This window comes from Thamnophis sirtalis, unplaced genomic scaffold, assembly GCF_051295495.1.
Source record: "Thamnophis sirtalis isolate CommonGarterSnake01/CBP01778 unplaced genomic scaffold, rThaSir2_p1.2 scaffold_9, whole genome shotgun sequence".
NCBI classification, from domain to species: domain Eukaryota; kingdom Metazoa; phylum Chordata; class Lepidosauria; order Squamata; family Natricidae; genus Thamnophis; species Thamnophis sirtalis.
Window position 1 is genome coordinate 56377450 of NW_028261389.1, and position 14723 is coordinate 56392172.

The 14723-nt window shown below is 38.8% G+C and overlaps 1 protein-coding gene across 1 annotated transcript; it reads left to right on the top strand.

Moving 5' to 3' along the window:
- Positions 1-1834: 1834 nt before the first annotated feature.
- On the top strand, positions 1835-14205 carry CAV2 (caveolin 2). The gene is made up of 3 exons (XM_014076673.2): positions 1835-2173; positions 2928-3115; positions 10400-14205. The coding sequence occupies exons 1-3, from the start codon at positions 2021-2023 to the stop codon at positions 10548-10550; spliced, it is 492 nt and encodes a 163-aa protein (XP_013932148.1). The 5' UTR covers positions 1835-2020; the 3' UTR covers positions 10551-14205.
- The last annotated feature ends 518 nt before the right edge of the window (positions 14206-14723 follow it).

Sequence of the window (14723 nt, forward strand, 5' to 3'; positions counted from 1 at the left end):
GGGCTGCCAAAGAGATGTGGAACTTCCCATTCACAAACTGTCTTAGTGATTCAATTGGTACATGAAAAATGTATTGTCCAAGTAAGAGTATTATTCATGACTAAAAGACACCTCAATTGATATAACAGTTGTTAGTTGATCAAAAATATATGCATATAACACAGATTGCCATGATTTCCAAAAAGAAAGGTGTTTTTTATTTTTATTTTTATTTTTTGGTGGAAGAATCGATGACTCAGCAGGTGCGTAGTAGAACAATATGACCAGTTTCTGTTAGGGAAATCCTTCCTACAAAAACAAATGTAGTCCTAAACTTTTACTACTTTAGGAATATAAAGAATCCTTTTTATGTTTAGGAAAGATAGCTGTTTTGTGTATGAAATACAGAAGTCTGTGTCTTGCAGATTAAACAGGAATATCCTCTATTTGTGGATCAAAAGATAAATGAATGAACTTTACCATTTTCAGTGCAGTTCCCATTGTTTAGCTTTTGACTAATGCTGACTTGTCTCCTTTCACTCCTATAGAACCTACAAGTCAAGTAAGGTTGTTAATGTTTTTTTTTTAAATCTGCTTATCTTATTTCTAAAGGAAAAAAATCACAGAGAAAGAAATACTGAGAATAGGTGAGAACACAATTTGGTGCAATTGTAGAAATTGACACAAAATGAATTCCTATTGCCAGTCTTTCTTTCTAATACTCATTGGACACTTCAAGAAACTTCAAGATATGAAGAAAGAAGTTATTTGTTTTTCCTTTTTTTTCTTCTTTTCTGGTGAAACAAGCAAAAATTTGCATGCACTATTTATTTAAATTGGCAGATAGTAACTGTCACCAAGAAAATCAAAGTAGTGAGATCTAATTTATTTATGAGAATCTCTAATATTAGAAGATAAAGTTTAGATTAGCAAACTAGTCATTAACAAACTAGAAGGCTACAGAAATTGATAGGATATCTATACAAAGATGACAAGCAACAACAAGAACAAAAAAAAGAAGAATCCTTAATGGTTGTAATCTCCCTCCCTCCCTTCCATTTTCATCTCTCTCCTCCTCCTGTCCCCTCCCTTCTCTTTCCATTTCTTTCCCCCTTCCTTTCCTTTTTCTTTTTTCAATTCATCTTTCCCTTTCCTTTCCTCCTTCTCAATCCCCTCCTTAGGCTTTTCTTTTTTTCCTTTCCTTTGTTTTACATATTTTTTTTCCTTTTCTTTCTAATATATCTTATTTATTTCTACTCCATTTCAATTATCCCATTTAAGGGAGGAAATCCAAGATTTAAGGGAGCAAAATCTGGACCTTGTGGGTGGACAATAAACCAGAAAGTGGCCCTGGCCCACCCCAGCGGGCGCTTCCCCTGTGCATGTGCATAGGAGGCAGCATCAAGCCGGCCATACCCACCCTGGGTGGAATTGTGATGTCATTCCCAGTATTGGGATTCCATAGCATAATGCCAAAATGTCTGATTTATTAAATTGGAACTTTAAGGATAGTTTTGCCTTGGTCTCTGATTTAATTCTACATGATACTTGGAACACTGGCACCTGTGTTGTGCCATGCGTTTATGAAGCATTTATGAACCACTTTAGGAAGCTTTTATGAGCCACTTCATAAGCCCGTGGCATGAACATTGGAGAACAATTGGATGAGAAGTGAAACGTCTTCAAAGCAAAACCAGAGTGTCAAATTGCCCCCTTGAAAAAGCACCTTTGGGATTATAGAGATAGGAGTCTTGGGATAAAGTTAAATCCACGAAACTAGCTGTCAAAAGCTCAGGCACAGCCTTTGCGAGCATGCGCGGCTGCCAAGCGGGCGCGTCTGCCACTTCCAACCGGCTCTGCCGCTCCTGTTTGCGGCAGCCGAACTCGCGCGGAGAGGGCGAGGTCTGCCCTTGGCTTCGCCTGCCCAGCTGCACCCGAGGGTAGGAGCCCAGGGCAAAGGAGGGAGCACCGAGAGGTGGGGGAGGCCACAGCCCAGGAATTGCTCCGCAGCAGAGCCGGGCTGCCCAGGCGAGCGACCGTCATGGGGCTGGAGAAAGAGAAAGCGGACACCAAAATCTTCATGGATGAAGACGGCTTCGATCGGAGCGACAGCCCCGCGCCGTCCGACACCGGCAAGAATTCGGAGAAAGCAGCGCCCGACCGGGACCCGCGCGGACTTAACAGCCACCTGAAGGTGAGTGACGGCTCCCTGATCCCCGCGGAGATCAGGAATCTCCTGTTGGACCCCACGTCCTCGCACTTTGAGCCCCCTTCGAGGAAGTGGAGCGGTTTTTTTTTCTCTTTATGCCGTTGAAGGCGAGTTTAGCGCGTGGAATTTCCAACCCCGCCCTTCCCCATCCCGATTCCAGCCTGTGAGAATTCCTCTGCTCTGTCATTTAAGGGCAGGGGTCTCCAACCTTGGCAACTTTAAGACTTGTGGACTTCAATTCCCAGAATTCCTCAGCCAGCTGAGGAATTCTGGGAATTGAAGTCCACAAGTCTTAAAGTTGCCAAGGTTGGAGACCCCCTGATTTAGGGTGCCGGTTTCCTCCTCGTTCGCTCCCTTGCTCTTCAGAAAAGGAAAGCCCGTTTGTTTAGGCTCAGGGGTAGTTCCTGAGTTGTAGATCGTACCCATCTTTTGAATCCACGGGCTTCTAAATCAGGGGTCCCCCAAACTTGCAAACTTTTAAGACTTGTGGACTTCAACTCCCAGAATTCTCCAGTCATGCTGGAGTTGAAGCCCACAAGTCTTAAAGTTGCCAAGTTTGGGGACCCCTTAAACCCTTCCATGCCAATCAGACAGATTCTTTCTGAACAATGACAGAAGCTGTAACAGGTTGTCACTACTGCCTGTTGCCTGGCGCTTACCCTCCCCGTGAAGACCCCACTCTGCATTTCAGAAGAGAAGCTGTATTTGCTGTGCTCATGCTTGTTTCCCTCTGTTCCAGCTGGGGTTTGAGGACGTGATAGCAGAACCTTCGTCCATTCACTCTTTCGATAAAGTCTGGGTCTGCAGCCACGCTCTCTTTGAGCTCAGCAAGTACCTGATATATAAGCTCCTGACACTTGTCCTTGCTGTTCCCTTGGCCCTGGTTGCAGGAATTCTCTTTGCGGTGCTCAGTTGCCTACACATCTGGTAAGACTTTCTACGGAAATGTTAATAGCTTCCCTGTGCAAGCAATGTGGAAAATGCAATCAGCTGCCTTTTGTGATCCCAAATATTGCAAAAAGTAATGTTAGAGTGATTTATTTGAAAGGTAGCAAGGCTTACAATCTAATTGCATCACATTTACTGCAAATAAAATCTACTGAGTTGATATGCTTAATATGTATAATGAATGCCAGTTAGATGGAATTTAGCATCACAGGGTGCCAACTTACCATGTACCCAGCTGGCTGCAGATTGGAAGGCCAAAAAAGAAGACCTACAGATGTTGGAGGGCTGGGGAGAGAGGTTGTCTCTATTTCCTGGCTGACTGGTTGCTTGGTTTCCTTTTCTCTTTAAAACAAAGACATTTTTATCTTCCTCTGGTTACAATGAGAATATTTTTAGAACAGGTCTCATATCATTCTTTGGCCAGACATATGAAAGAATGGCAGGATTGCTTAATTTCCACCAATATCCTTGGGGAGATTTTTTTTTGAGGATGGGATTTCCCAACCTCAAAAATTTAAACAACTCAACAAATAAAAATTTTAAAAAATCTGCAGTAGGCCTAAACATGGGACATGATCCCATACTGAATTTTTTCTCCAGCAAAATGGTTTTTTTCTCACTATGGAAAGTTCTCAGATCAGTTTTGTAGTATCTTATATGTTGCTTCAGGACCAATGCAGCATTGATTTGCAAAATGCTTTACAGTAATTCTTTATTACATTATTGTAGCTATGGTTTAACTTAGGACAAGTTCATACATGCCTGTGCTTTTTTTGCTTTTCCTTACAATGTCTGAATGTGCATATGTGCTCTATTATGAAACATTGTATTTGAGATATCATTGAGGGTGGCATTCATAATGGCTATTTGTACATGCACATTCTTTCAACTACAGTGATTGGTGGGGGGGGAACACAAGTGTGGAGGAGAAATTGTTTTTAAGCAATATTGGGCCACTATTTCCCAGAAAGGACCATTTATTTATTTATTTATTTATTTATTTATTTATTATTAATGAACTTACATATATACTTAACAATAGGTGTAGAACACCCCACCCCCTTAAGGAATGACACCATTATTCCCATATTCAGATACTGTATGTTTCTGGGGTAAAGAGTCATCTTGCCATAATCCATAAAGTAAGCTGATCGTGGCATGAGTTTGTTAACCATGAGCCTCCAATTTTTCAGCTTGTATGTATGTGAAAGATATGCAAAAGTGTATGTTATTTGTTGCAAGATGCACAACAATGACAATACTGTCAGAAGAAATCATTGAGAAGTGCTTTTAGTGAGTGTTGAATCCCTACATTTCAACCATGGCTGTAAATTATCTCACTGAAAATGTATCTCCTTATTAGGCATTACTATGGCACAAATATAGGAAAGTGATTTTCTGCACTGTGAGCATTTGTGAGCATAAACCCTTTCAAGACTGGATTCAACATATTAACTATTTCAGAAGGGATATGTTCATTAAACCAGGAAGTGGAAATATTTCATTAATGAGGTTTTTAACATCCAGAAAAGACTATCTCTGGGCTTATTTAGAGCTTTTTGTACTATGATTTAACTATAATTCATTTATAGATTGTAAGCTGTCAAATTTGATAATTTCAAAAAATCTATGATCACTGAAGAAAGGGGATACTTGGCCAAGTGCTAATTTATCCCACAGTTATCAAGTTCTTGATTATAATTCTTGGAATTGCATTATCTCTCTTTGTTTCATGGAACCTAATAACAGACGGAACTGCCTTATTCCAATTAAAGCAGTGGTATAACTTAGCATTTCTTAACCTGGAACTTACTGAACTTTCTTCATGATTGTCAGTCAACATTCTTCGAATTCTTATTGACTAGCAAAAATCACCTGGGTATTTTTGATGTAGATATTTAAATAAGGCTTTCAGAGGCAATTTTTCAATAAATGTAAGAAATATCCAACATTAACTCTTCCCCAACATTGATCTGCATTGCTACGGACTATGCATGGTCAGCCTTGAAGATTGGTCAAAGTGATAAAAAGACAGAATATTCAGGAATCCATCTTTTGTGGTTTGTGGTTTTGCAAGAGCAAAAAGACCTTTGCCTCAGTTGTAGAGATTGCTAATATTATTTCTATAAGAGTCTGCCATAGCAAAATACAGGTGGCCTTGACTTATGACTGGTCGTTCAGCAGCTATTCAATCTCCCCAGAGCTACGTACAAGTTTTGAAGTTCTGTAAGCTGGTCCTGCCTGCAGTCATGTGATCGTATTTTGGGCACTTAGCAACTGGTCCACATTTATGGTCAATTACGCATCCCACAGTTATATGACGTGTGTTTTATGATTTTTTTCATGAAGCTGGCATTTATTTCTGGTTTCAAGCAAAAAATGTCCATTGATTATAATGGGCTCACTTAATGATCATTGTGCTCATTTAACAATGGCAACATTCACTTAACAACAGACCCAAAAGGTCATAAAATAGGACACAATCACATGATGACCTGCTTAACGACTTACCACCATAATTCAGGACTTAATTTCAGTCATAAATAGAGTACTGTCTCTATAGGGATAAAACACAATCACCAGCATATCTCTCTCAATATCTCCCGCCCTCCCTCCCTCCCTCCCTCCCTCTCTCTCTCTCTCTCTCTCTCTCTCTCTCTCACACACACACACACACACACACACACACACACACACACACACACACACACGGCACACTGACAAATCTCAAAAGTGTTGCTGATATTATGGAGGCCACTTTGGAGAGGAAAATTCATAAGTGGGATATTACCACTGAGAAGCTCTAAGATCTTCTCTCTTCACATAAGTGGTCCCAATCTTGGGCCTTTTTTTAGTATAAAAAAATAAGAAAATCCAATGCATGTTTCATAACTGAATTCCCCTGGGAAAGTGAAAAGGCTATATCAAGTAAGTTTGCTTTTATAGGCCCTACCCATAGAAACAGAGCATTTAAGGTCATTTCACTGTTTTATTAGGACTTTTTAGGATTCCCCAAAGGGTGATTTCCCATTCCAGTAACTCTTGCCCAAAAATCTGAAGGCTGAGTCAGGTGAATGGACACGTGAGACCATTGTTCTGTCTTCCTGTGGAATCCCTTTGGTTAAGGAGTGTGCAACTGTTGCTTGTTTTGAGGGCAGGGTATGAATTCTTCTCAAATGCTCCCAATGTCCTTTGGGAAAGAGCCAAATAAACTCCAATTTGTGGATAGTTATATTAGATTCTCAGATGCACAGAACACAGAGGCATAAACACACACCTTGCTTCATGCAGTTTCATAAGTGAGTGCAATTCTCGTGCCATGTTTTGTTTCTTCACCTTCAAAACAGGAGTTTTACTATTTACCCACTTTAAGACAATAGCTGCTGAAGGTTGAATACTATCCTGGGTAGAGAAACACTTTTGAAACCATCAGTTAGAAAGCATTGCTGACATGCCAACAGAGAGGAGTTGTTACACTGTTAGCCTGCCAAAAATTTAAAGAAGAACTTGACCTTGCATTCCTTCTGCACCCAGAACGCACCCTGAGTGGAGAAACAATTACACACCCCACATTGGAGGACAGAGAGCTTCACCTCTCTATGAACTGAATTAAAAGCATGCACCAAAAAAATAATTTCATCAGGCTTAGAGGATAATTGAAGGGTTTTTAAAAAAATAAATCATAATCATGAGAATACAGTAATTTCTTCTTTAAAAGCTATGGTTACTGTTTGAATTTAATTTGGACCTTTAACTTATTGTACCCTTTTGTAGGTTTTGTAATACTGGTGGTCATAGCTACATTATCTGTTAGGCGTAAAAGAATAATTTGAACCTGTGCCAATACCAAGCACTTTGAATGAGCTATTTGCAAGCATGCTCTAGAAAAGTTGCCACTCTGCATTCTTCTGTTGCCTAAATAGATCTTTCTCCTTTCCTTTGGCTGCAGACTTAACTTGAGGAAGAAATGTCAAGAAGTATATTGCAAGTCCTGTATGAATATTTACATATTCTTTAAAATAGATCCTTGTGGTATATGCTTGGCGGTAATTATGTGATCTATTGATTCATTATCAATGTCTCCAGTAAGAGATGCCAAATTCTGTCTGTAATTATAGGAATAAGATGGAAACCTAAATTACTAAAATGAAAACAAGAATTTTAATGCTTGCAATTCACTGCAGATTTGTAATTTTAGTTTTGTTTCCTGGGAGGATTGAAAGAAATCTCCTAGATCTACCTCACTTGTATGGATTGCTATTGTAACCATGGCAAAAGTAAATCAAATTTGTGATTAGTTGCTTGCCTGTTTGGATTTCGAAGTCATTAAAGAATCTCAGCAGAAGTTAAAAACAGAAGTTGTGTTTTTAAATGAAAAGCCCCAATTAACTAACATGTAAATGAAAATAGGGCATTAAAAATACTACAAGCATCTCATGATGCTCTATGGAAAACTTCAATATTAGCAAAATTATTATTTTTTATTTATGGCTTAGAACAAGAATGGGTGGGGCCAAGCAGGCCTCAGGCCCTAATTGTAGATGCAAAATCGTGGACGTTTTGAAGAAATTAAAGGGGGGAAACAGGAATCTTAAGACTTGCAGAAATACCCATTGTACCCTCGAAAAAATACCTACCTTTAAAATGCAGATTCAACTTTCCTATTTGTTTTCTGAAAAGGATGAAGAAATTGTTCTATAGTTCTAGCATAGGGGTCAGCAACCTTAAACACTCAAAGAGCCCCAAAGGTCCTAACTGGAAGCCCCCTGTTCAATTCAGGAACCAACCGGAAGTCCAGTTCCCCCATCATAGAGTCTCCTCCTAGCGCGGCATCCTTTTTCCTCTACCTGTCCTAACTGAAAGCCCTATCAATTGTGGAGCCGACTGGCAGAGGGATGGAAGAGCCACAGGTTCTAGCAGAAAGAAGGAAGAAAGAGGAGATTTTTTTTTCCAGTTTGACAGGAATTATTAGAGAACACAAGAAAGAATATTAGCAACATGTTGCTGCTACTGAATTTTGAATCGTCAAATGGCTTAACATGATTCGTGCTTGTTCAAAAAAAGTTATCAGAAATCTCAAGCTTATGCCAGTCAGAAGAATATACTTCAGTGGTGGGATTCAAAAGTCTTTACTACTGGTTCTGTGGGCATGGCTTGGTGGACATGGCTTGGTGGGTGTGGCAGGGGAAGGATATTGTAAAATCTCCATTCCCTCCCCACTCCAGGGGAAGGATTCTGAAAAATCTCCTTTTCCTCCCGATCAGCTGGGACTCAGGAGGCAGAGAATAGATGAGGGTGGGGCCAGTCAGAGGTGGTATTTACCAGTTCGCCGAACTACTCAAAATTTCCGCTACCAGTTCTCCAGAACTGGTCAGAACCTCCTCAATACCACCTCTGATATACTTGGTTCAAATATAGTTCAAATAGCTATTTCAAATATCAGCCATCAACACATCATTGCAAGATAGCAGCAACCTGTCAGGTGTTGTGGGAGTGTCCACAACTAATAAGGCCATTAGGCTGGTAAGGGGTCATGCTATTCCAATGCCATCACAGGAGTACACTTCTAAGCAGAAGTGATTGGATTTTTATAAATGAGTGAAATACATTAACCATAACATAATATGGGTTTTCCTACAGCTTGCCCTTAGCAGATTAGCATTTAATACAGTGAAGTATAGTGCAGTATAGTGCAGAAAGAAAAGAAGGAAAAGGTAAGATAGTCTTAAGGATAAGGAACTTAAAAAAAATAGCGTAGTGGCATGGATCAGGAAGGTAGAGTGAAACCAAGAGAAAAAACTAGAGGTTACCCCAAATACGACCTTATTATCAACTCCCAATCCTGATAGCATCAGTGCTGCTTTTGTTGAACATAATAAGCTTGCATTTGAATATATCCAGGTTTTTAGTAGTTATGACAAAGTTGTATGAATGTGTAGAACATAGCAAGATGGTATCTAGCATCTGCTATGATGTGAAAATAACTCTTAGCTTGCAAACAGGGAAACTGGGAGCAGAAAATTTTTTATCTTGGGCAGGTAGGTAGAAAAGAAGGGGGTGGGCATTTCTTTATTAGTTCTTCAAATAGCCAAGATTGTAATCCTATTAATTGAGATCTAACTGGAATTGGAAATGAATATTGACCTATCAGATTATGGCTACAAAAATTTAGATAACCATGAATTGGGAGGAAAAAATACAGAAAACTTTTTTAAATCACCATTTAGTGATTAACAGATTTTTGGAGCATCACTAAGGAAGAACTGAATGCAGGAGAACTTTTTTCTTCCTTTTTCATGTGAGTAGAAAACATCATTTCATTTTCATACAACCGAAGAGCAAATGACAAAATAATAAATAGCACTCAAAAAGCAAAGAAAGTTGATGCAATTCTGCACATATTTACTAAAATTGAGGTGCAGAATGTTCTTTGGTGCTCATTCAAATTATGTTAGTATGATTGCAGACTAAAACCAAACAATATCCAGGTATATTGATCATGCCATTGTGATTTTAATTCATGACTTATTGAGTAAAACATAGTACAGTTACTGGATCTGCATATCATACTACATGGTAAACCATGTTTCACAATCATGATACTATATCTACATCTACATAACAAAACTAAAAAAATGAAACTAATTAGATTATTGTTGAACATAATGTGTGGATTTGGCCAGTGTTATCCTGACTGTCCTTTCTATAACTTGTCATGCTTATAAAAATATGTTAATATTTATTACACCAAGGTGTATATGTGAAAAAAACTTATTTTGACTATAAACATCATTGGTACTTTATCAGACCCATTTAATGCAATTGAAATGTAATGATGCTTGAGTAAATATTATGTAGATTAAGGTGAATGTACTCTCTCTGCTTGGGGTTTGCAGTGTGTTTTTAGTTTTTATAATTTTAATGCTGATTTTTATATTTTTAACTGTATGTTTTTATATATGTATTGTTCTTTACCAATTATTGTACAACACCCAAAGTCACTTTTAATGAGATGGATAGCTATATAAATTTAATTAATAAATAAATAAAGATATTAATTGCACTAAATTGCAATACAGGTGCTTCTAAGCTATTTAAATTATTTTGTAGGCATTTGTATTCTATAGTAAGACTAATTCTATCCTGCTTCTCATGTACTAAAATTATGTCTTATTCAGGATGCTTCAGATCTAGTCATTTTCTTTACAAAGGTAAAGAAGTTTAAGAAATTATTGCTAACAAAGTCTCTCTTTTTTTGTCTAGGGTTGTGATGCCATTCATAAAGTCTATCCTTTTGATCTTGCCATCCGTGCAAACTGTATGGAAGAGCTTGACAGATGGTTTCATTGCACCAGTGTGTCACAGCATGGGACAGTGCTTTTCAGGAATCAACATACGCCTTGACCAAGAGTGAACAATTTGGATCCAATGCTATTTTAGTCTTAAGTGCTATTAAAATCTCCTTATTGGTATAATGTAGAGACACATAAGCATTCATTCCAAAGCTACTGCTGTTTAAAGGAATGACATTTTCGCCCTTCAGCTGGGTTGCACTTTTTATGGAGGGAAAAGCTTGCTTTGGGGATAGGGAAGATACCGATATTGTAACTAAAAGATAACAAGTGACATTTAACAATGTTAAGGTAATGGTACTGCTAATGCTTGGTTTCCGTAAATGTGTTGTGGATAACTAAGGGATGTCATCTTGAAGTGTATCAATCAAATTTTCATCTATTGTATTACTCAAATTTCCTAGAAATCATTCTATCAATAGATTTGCCTGTTTATTGACTATAAACAGCTCTTAGAAATAAGAATGTAAAAGGTTAATTTGGAAGAGGTTTCTTATCTGAATTCTGCTGGTCAGCCTTTCTAGCCACACAAACAGCTAGCTCTGTTTGTTTGTAGATTCTATAATCCATCAGCTTCTTGAACTGTATAACCTCTTAGTATACAGGTAGTCCTCAACTTACGACGACCACAATTGAGCCCAAAATGTATGTTGCTAAGTGAAACATTTGTTAATTTTGCCCTACTTTGCAATCATTTTCTTGCCATAGTTGTTAAATGAATCACTGCAGTTGTTAAATTAGTGGCACGATTGTTAAGTGACTCTGGCTTCCCCATTGACTTTGCTTGTCAGAAGGTCACAAAAGGTCGGGACACTGAAACCCTCATAAACATGAGCCAGTTGCCAAGAATCTTAATTTTGATCACATGACCATGGGGATGCTGCAACCGTCATACGTGTGAAAAATGATCATGTCACTTTTTTCAGTGCCATAACTTTGAACAGTCACTAAATGAACTGTTGTAAGTCAAGGACTACCTGTAATTCTGTTCTAACCTAGGCTTCCCCAAAAAGCACGAAGGAGAGTCCTGGTCCCAACAAAACCCCTTTTATTAAACAAATGTGACTTCCTCTCATTCACATTCAGCCAAGGCCTGGTAAACAGTCTTTCAAAGGAGTAATTATGACTACAGACCTTATCTATCTTGGAAAGCTGCCATGTAAATATTTTCCAAATGAGGTGCTGTGCAAAGAAAGACTGGGTACAGAGTTTCTGAGGTTCACGGACAGATTTTCACACTCCTGAAATGAATCTTAACAACCAAACGAACGAATTGTTTCCTGCAAAAACCTTTCACTCCTCTTTTATTTCCTATCGGAGGGGCCAATCACCTTCCATCTGTGACTTTACTCCCAAGTCAATCCTGCTTTCTGAGTTGTTTTTTTCTTCTGGCAGCTCTGCACATGCGCACACTGGGAACAGGCTCCAGCTGTTCTTCTGCCTCACTGCTGCCTAGCTCCATAGGGACCTCATCACTACCAAACGGCCTCAGTCCCATCTCTACCTCTGACGCAGAGCCCTCATCCGAGCCTTCCCCAGTCTCCAGGACTGGCCCATGCTCCTCCCCAACCTCCTCATTGTCCGACTCTACTGCCAGCTCCGCTGGCCACTAGGAGGCCACAGTAAATTCATATTTCAAATACTGACAGTTTCCCAAACCCATGGATTTCCAAAACAATAGGATCTTAAAATCTGGTAGAATCCATGCACATTCAGTGAATAATAAAGGTGACATTTCAGTGATTGCTTAGAGAGCAGCAGAAATGTTTATAGTACAATAAAAGCAAAAACAGGTAAATGCTTATGTGAGCACAGCCATTTGAGAAGCTTAATACGGTATTGCCTGCAAGTCATTGGGGCCTTTCCTCTCATTTTTATGCTTACAAATATTTTGGAGCATATATTCACATATCCTTGGATCACTGATTAGTTCTAGCCCCAGATCATGAAAGCCCCATTCCCAAAGTTTACAGTGAGGTGTTCAGCTGTACAAATGTGCTCCAAGTGCAATTTCCAAATAATAGAAGAATTCATTCAACCATTTTTTTCTCGTTTGCATCAATGTCTATAGGAAAACTCTCGCAGGACTTCTGTGAATTAGACTAGCATTTAAAGACTCTGATCTGTATAACCAAGTACATGCCTCATGGGAAGAGGGAGGTTATAAGGGATATCTTTTAACAGGATTTGAGGATTTCTAAAATTGTGTAAAAGTTGTGAATTCAAAAGCGTTGTATAGCAAATAGACATAAAGCTTAACAGATAAAGGATACTGGCTGAATACTTCTTATATTGCCCTCTGTGCATATTCCTAAGTATCAGAAGAAAAACAAAACCTTCCCAAATCCACTCTTTAAAATGAGATGTTGATCTGAGAAGAAAGAAAATCTTTATGCTATATTTAATTAAACTTTTGACTTTTTTGTATATATTGTGTTTTTTATGTAAATGACAAAGTAAAAGGTTGTCTTGAAGTATTATTTTTGTGAACTTGCCAAATAGTTATTCTAAAAACATGGACTACTTCAGCCAGTGGTCTGCTGTAGAGATCTGCCTTGCATGGAAAGCAGGGGTGGGTTAGTGTCAGTTTGCTTCATGCGCACTTTGCGCGTGTGCAGTTGAGCAAAATTGTTTTGTGCATGCACAGAAAATGAAAAACCAAGCCAGCATGGGCCACCAGGGTTAGGGGGCTGTCCCTACCAGTTCAGCGACTCAGTCCCAATTTCCAGTACCGGTTTGCTCGAACCGGTGCAAACCGGTAACAACCCACCAATGGTGGGTTTCAAAAATTGTTCAAACCTACTCTATGGGTGTGGCCTCCTTTGTGGGAGTGGCTTGCTGCCCATGTGACTGGATGGGAGTGGCTTGCCGCCCATGTGACCGGATGTGAAGATGCCGACGACACTTGTCAGAATCACCTTAAATTACCTCACACACAGCACTGGCATGCATAAGAATATGATGTAAACTTTTTTTTTAAAGGCATCTTTGGTTTGCGTTAAAACAACTTCAACACACGCAATGTTCTGATTGTACCACAAACGTAGTAATCATCCTTACCTTTCACAGAGGCACTGAGTTTTATAAATATGAGCATGATAGTGTAGAATAATCATATCCAAGGACCAGTGGTGGGTTTCAAAAAATTTTGGAACCTCTTCTGTAGGTGTGGCCTGCTTTCCGGTCCACTGGTGGAACCTCTTCTAACCGATTCGGTAGATTTGACGAACTGGTTCTACCGAATAGGTGCGAACTGGTAGGAGCCCACCTCTGCAACCCACCCTTATGGAAAGGCAGACAAAGGACAATTTCATGCATGCAAGAGAGAAAGAGCAGGATGTCCAGTGAGGTTGAATTGTATACAAAGAACCAAGCACAGCACTTACTGCACCTGGGAACTAAGCATCTGACATAGAACTAAGAAATTTGTATATACTCCTTTCTCCCCTAGTATGTTCGCATACTTAATCCACAAGCTGTGCTCTTATTTTGTGCAATATTTATATACATTTTAAACACACAAATGTTCAATTAGCTGTATTAATCAAAGGGCCTTTGATTAAGTTATATAAAACTTCCATTGAAATGCACAGGCTCAATTCAAAGCATACCCAAGACCTCCTGTAATTTCCTTTTAATGCTCCAAACAATCTAGGCAACAATTCTATAATATGTATTTTAAAGATTATTTTTTATTAAAGTGGTTGATACAACATTCAATTTTTTCTGTCTTTATGATTGAATATAAATACTGTACTTCTCATAATAAATATAGAGTGAGATATAGAGTGATATAGAGTGAGAAGGATGCTCTCTTGCAAAGAACATTTATTTAGTTAACATTTATTATAGTCATAGACAAACATTGCATAAATAGGTATGTCAATAGGTATGTCAAGTGGACTCACTTTTAACAAAGTTACATTAAACCATCAACAGGCAATATAATTCCCATGATCACCCTTACTGAATTATCAGTAAAATGCTGGGCATCTGCCAGGATCTTTTTTACATCTGACTTAAAACAAAACAAAAATGTGAATGGTTGGGATAAAAAGACAAAAATTACGAAATGTCATTTTAATGTGTGCTGATTACTGTACATTCAAAGTGACAATAAAGTTATTCTAAGACAGTGAGGTATGGTATGACAGGCCAGTCCATGCCGCACTTAGCATATATTAGCACAGTGGTCTCCAACCTTGGCAACTTTAAGACCTGGGGACTTCAACTCC